Raw genomic sequence first — 3460 nt, 5'->3', positions numbered from 1 at the left:
CTTTTCCGCCAGGCAGCTTTCCAGCCACTCTTCCCCAAGCCTGTAGCGCTGCATGGGGTTGTTGTGGCCAAAGTGCAGGACCCGGCACTTGGCCTTGTTGAATCTCATACAGTTGGCCTGGGCCCATCGATCCAGCCTGTCCAGGTCCCTCTGCAGAGCCTTCCTACCCTTGAGCAGATCAACACTCCCGCCCAACTTGGTGTTGTCTGCAAACTGACTGAGGGTGCACTCGATCCCCTTGTCCAGGTCATTGATAAAGATATTAAACAGAACTGGTCCTAATACTGAGCCCTGGGGAACACCACTCGTAACCGGCCACCAACTGGATTTAACTCCATTCACCACAACTCTCTGGGCCCGGCCGTCCAGCCAGTTTTTTTACCCAGCGCAGAGTACACCTGTCTAAGCCTAATTTTGGGACAGGGAAGAAAGAGCAGAAGGCTCTAAGCATCTCTGGGGAGATGAGGAGTACTCTTATTTTCCAGGCTCAATAGTGCTGTGCTTTCCTCAGGTCCTTGCCCCACCCAGGCTGTTGAATATAGGTGTAGGATGAAAAGCAGGCATGTTGTGATAGGCTCCCATGTAGCAGTGACACAATGAGCTCTGCAAGTGCCAATGTCCAGACCCACTTCTAGGATTTGGCCTTGAGTGCAGGGTCATCTTCTTCCCTAACTTCTCTTGCCCAGCCATGTCTACTTCACAGGATCCTGTTGTTCTACTGTCCACATTGTGGACATTTCCCCATTAACCCTTGGCTTCTGTTGTACAAATACTGCCCACGTCACCTTGCTAGAGACTGGTTCTTCTTTCTCGCCTGCTAGGAGCCACCAGGAGTTTAACAGGCAGCAGTGGCCACGGCTCACACTCACCAGATGGAAGAGAACATCACGCAGGTCAGCCCAGCTGGAGTAGGCTTCGGCACAATTCATGCCAGACGCTTTCACCATCTCCACAAAGAGACGTTTGTAAATGTTGAAATTCTGCAACAAAAAGGAGAGAAATCTTGAGGGAGCCAGATGGGAAGTCAACAAAAGTCTGGAGCTCTCCTGCTGTCAAGCACAGGCTGAGGGGACAGCAGCTCTGCATACAGGCTCCTGGAGCACACTGCTGCAGATTGCTGGTTGCAAGGGGTGCTACAGGACAGGCAGGGAAATGGGAAAGAATGCTTCCTGCAGCCAGTACTCTCAGAGAGGCAAACATGGTTCATTTTATTCTGGACTTGGTGGTTAAGGTGTTTGAAACAAACACAAATACTCAACTCCCCCCTGCTCCTTCCCTGTGGAGAATATGCCAGGAGATTGCCTTTAGTCCTCTAGCTGCGGAGCCTCTGGAAGAACCCACAGCAGGGTTGAAGTGGCTTGGACATGTTGAACACCTGGCAATCCCAGTTCTGGACTGGAAGCTTGACACATGTGACAGATCATAGCACACTCTGGCAAGTCACACTGGGATGTCATGCTGTCTTCATTACCTGTGGGTTGGCAGGTGCTCCATGGTGGACATACAGGCTCAAGGCTTTGTCCGAACTGCCCTCCCGGATGAGGTAAGTTGCATACAGAGCTACATATTTGTGCAAGACTTTATAGTTCTGGAGAAGGCACACAGAAAGCAGTAGCATGAGATTCATAAACCGACCACTTGTCTCTCGGTAGGGACAGTTTCAGATGCATGTACACACCCCCCGTACACATGAGTCCCAAAGGGCAAGACCAGCTAATCCGACAGAGACAGACTGCACACAGCAGGCTTTGATTTGGGCCCCACTTGACACCTCTAATCCTGACTAACTGATGCTTTGCTGATCCTTCTACACATGGAAATAAAACTGTTTTTCAGCTGGTCACCACTTGCCAAAGGAATACTGCCAAATACCTAAAGGATGCAGTATCTCCCCAATGTGGCATCACAGGTACCAATTGTAAACCAGTCCGTAGTCTAATGAAAGAATGAATCGAAACACTTTGTGGACTGAAGACGTTCATAATTTGCAAGGCTGCTCTAGTCCATTATTCAAATGCTGTCAGATCTCTGGGACTGGAGGCCTCCTTGGAGTGCTGCTCATACATGTGCTGATCACGTAAACACTTTGCTCACTTTGCTGAGGACTGACTGTAGTTGGCCTTACAGAAATGCAACTGAGGAAAGACCTGTTTCACACAGGCTTAAATATAGTAATGACATGAAGAGGATTGCATAAAATGTGCAGTCCTGTCAAAAAATGAGCAATGGAAACAAGTTTATTAAGCACAAGAGAGACCAGTGCCCCAATGATATGTCTAGAACTTGAACACCCAGATGTGGATGCTGGTGAAACACTAGGTACAGGACAGTTTGGGATAAAGATTAAGTGTGGTATGTGACCTATTTTGATAAATGTAACTTTTTTCCTGTATAATCACTGTAGAACAGCTGAGTCAAAAGTCATGAAATTCTGCACTGGTCATGGAGAAAGGTTGTGCTAACGGTCTCTTAGAGGCATAAACAGACTAACATCTTCTTGGACTAAATGTTGTAGTGTTGTGCCTGGCTGACAATAAAACTGATTAAGCCTTTACCATTCAACTGAGCGTGAAGTTAGTCTTTATGGAAGAAGATCAACACTGGTATCTCCTGATAATTAGAACATCAGCACAGAGGTCTCCAAGGTAACAACTACTACAACAAAGACCATTTGTATCACCAGAGAAGCCCAAGTCAAAAAGAAATCAAGTTTACTGTAGTAAAGCCCAAACTCAGGTTACTGGTTACTGCATTAGAAACAAAGTTATAAAAATACAGTACAACACGTTACCAGTGCTTCTCCAAGTTATTAGTGTTTGCCTGGGTGATTAGCTGTGATGTCTCCACTAACTGCAGACTCCATTGCCAGGGGCTGCCCTGTTACTCAATCTGAAGCAATGCCTCACTTCAAAGAATCAACACCTGCCCTCAATAACCATTGAATCAATATCCAATAACCAATAACCAATCAATAACCATTGAATACAAACAAACCCTCAAAGTAGATCCTGGTAATCTAGAGCTTTCTCCTCCTGTTACTGCATTGGAATAGCACTGTAAAACAGTTTCATTTTGCTTTTCTCCATTTTTATTACTCTGCTGAGGTAATTTGCTAGTTTTAGGTCAGTAAAAATGAAAACATGTCAAATTTGCTTTCATGAAAAGGATGTCTCATTTCTGCTGACACCAGGCCTCTAAAGAACATGTAGAAAGAAGGCTTTCTTTTACAAGTCTCTTTGTTTCCATGGTACCAATTATTTCCAGCCCAAACAACTCATTTAGCTTTTTCCAATGCTCCATTAATCACAAAATTTAAACCCAATATGCTTCTGGGTTCTAATGCTTCCCTGCTAGGCCTGATTGGCCAAGATGGGGACAGTGGAGAGGCAATTTTTGAGCTGCTGCAGTGATCCTCCCATGCTCCCCACAGAAATGACTGCTTTGCCCTGCCCACTCATTC

The 3460-nt window shown here is 46.0% G+C and overlaps 1 protein-coding gene across 1 annotated transcript in view; it reads right to left on the bottom strand.

The window, feature by feature from the left end:
- IFT172 (intraflagellar transport 172) overlaps window positions 1–3460 on the bottom strand; it is a 46408-nt gene that overhangs the window by 7677 nt on the left and 35271 nt on the right. Inside the window, 2 exon segments of the mRNA XM_009326907.1 lie at window positions 870–980; window positions 1472–1588. Of these exon segments, the coding sequence (XP_009325182.1) occupies window positions 870–980; window positions 1472–1588 (228 nt within the window).

This window comes from Pygoscelis adeliae, unplaced genomic scaffold (assembly GCF_000699105.1).
Source record: "Pygoscelis adeliae isolate BGI_AS28 unplaced genomic scaffold, ASM69910v1 Scaffold487, whole genome shotgun sequence".
In the NCBI taxonomy this organism is placed as follows: domain Eukaryota; kingdom Metazoa; phylum Chordata; class Aves; order Sphenisciformes; family Spheniscidae; genus Pygoscelis; species Pygoscelis adeliae.
Note: the sequence above shows the minus strand (reverse complement) of the source record. Positions and strands in the feature narration are given on the sequence as shown.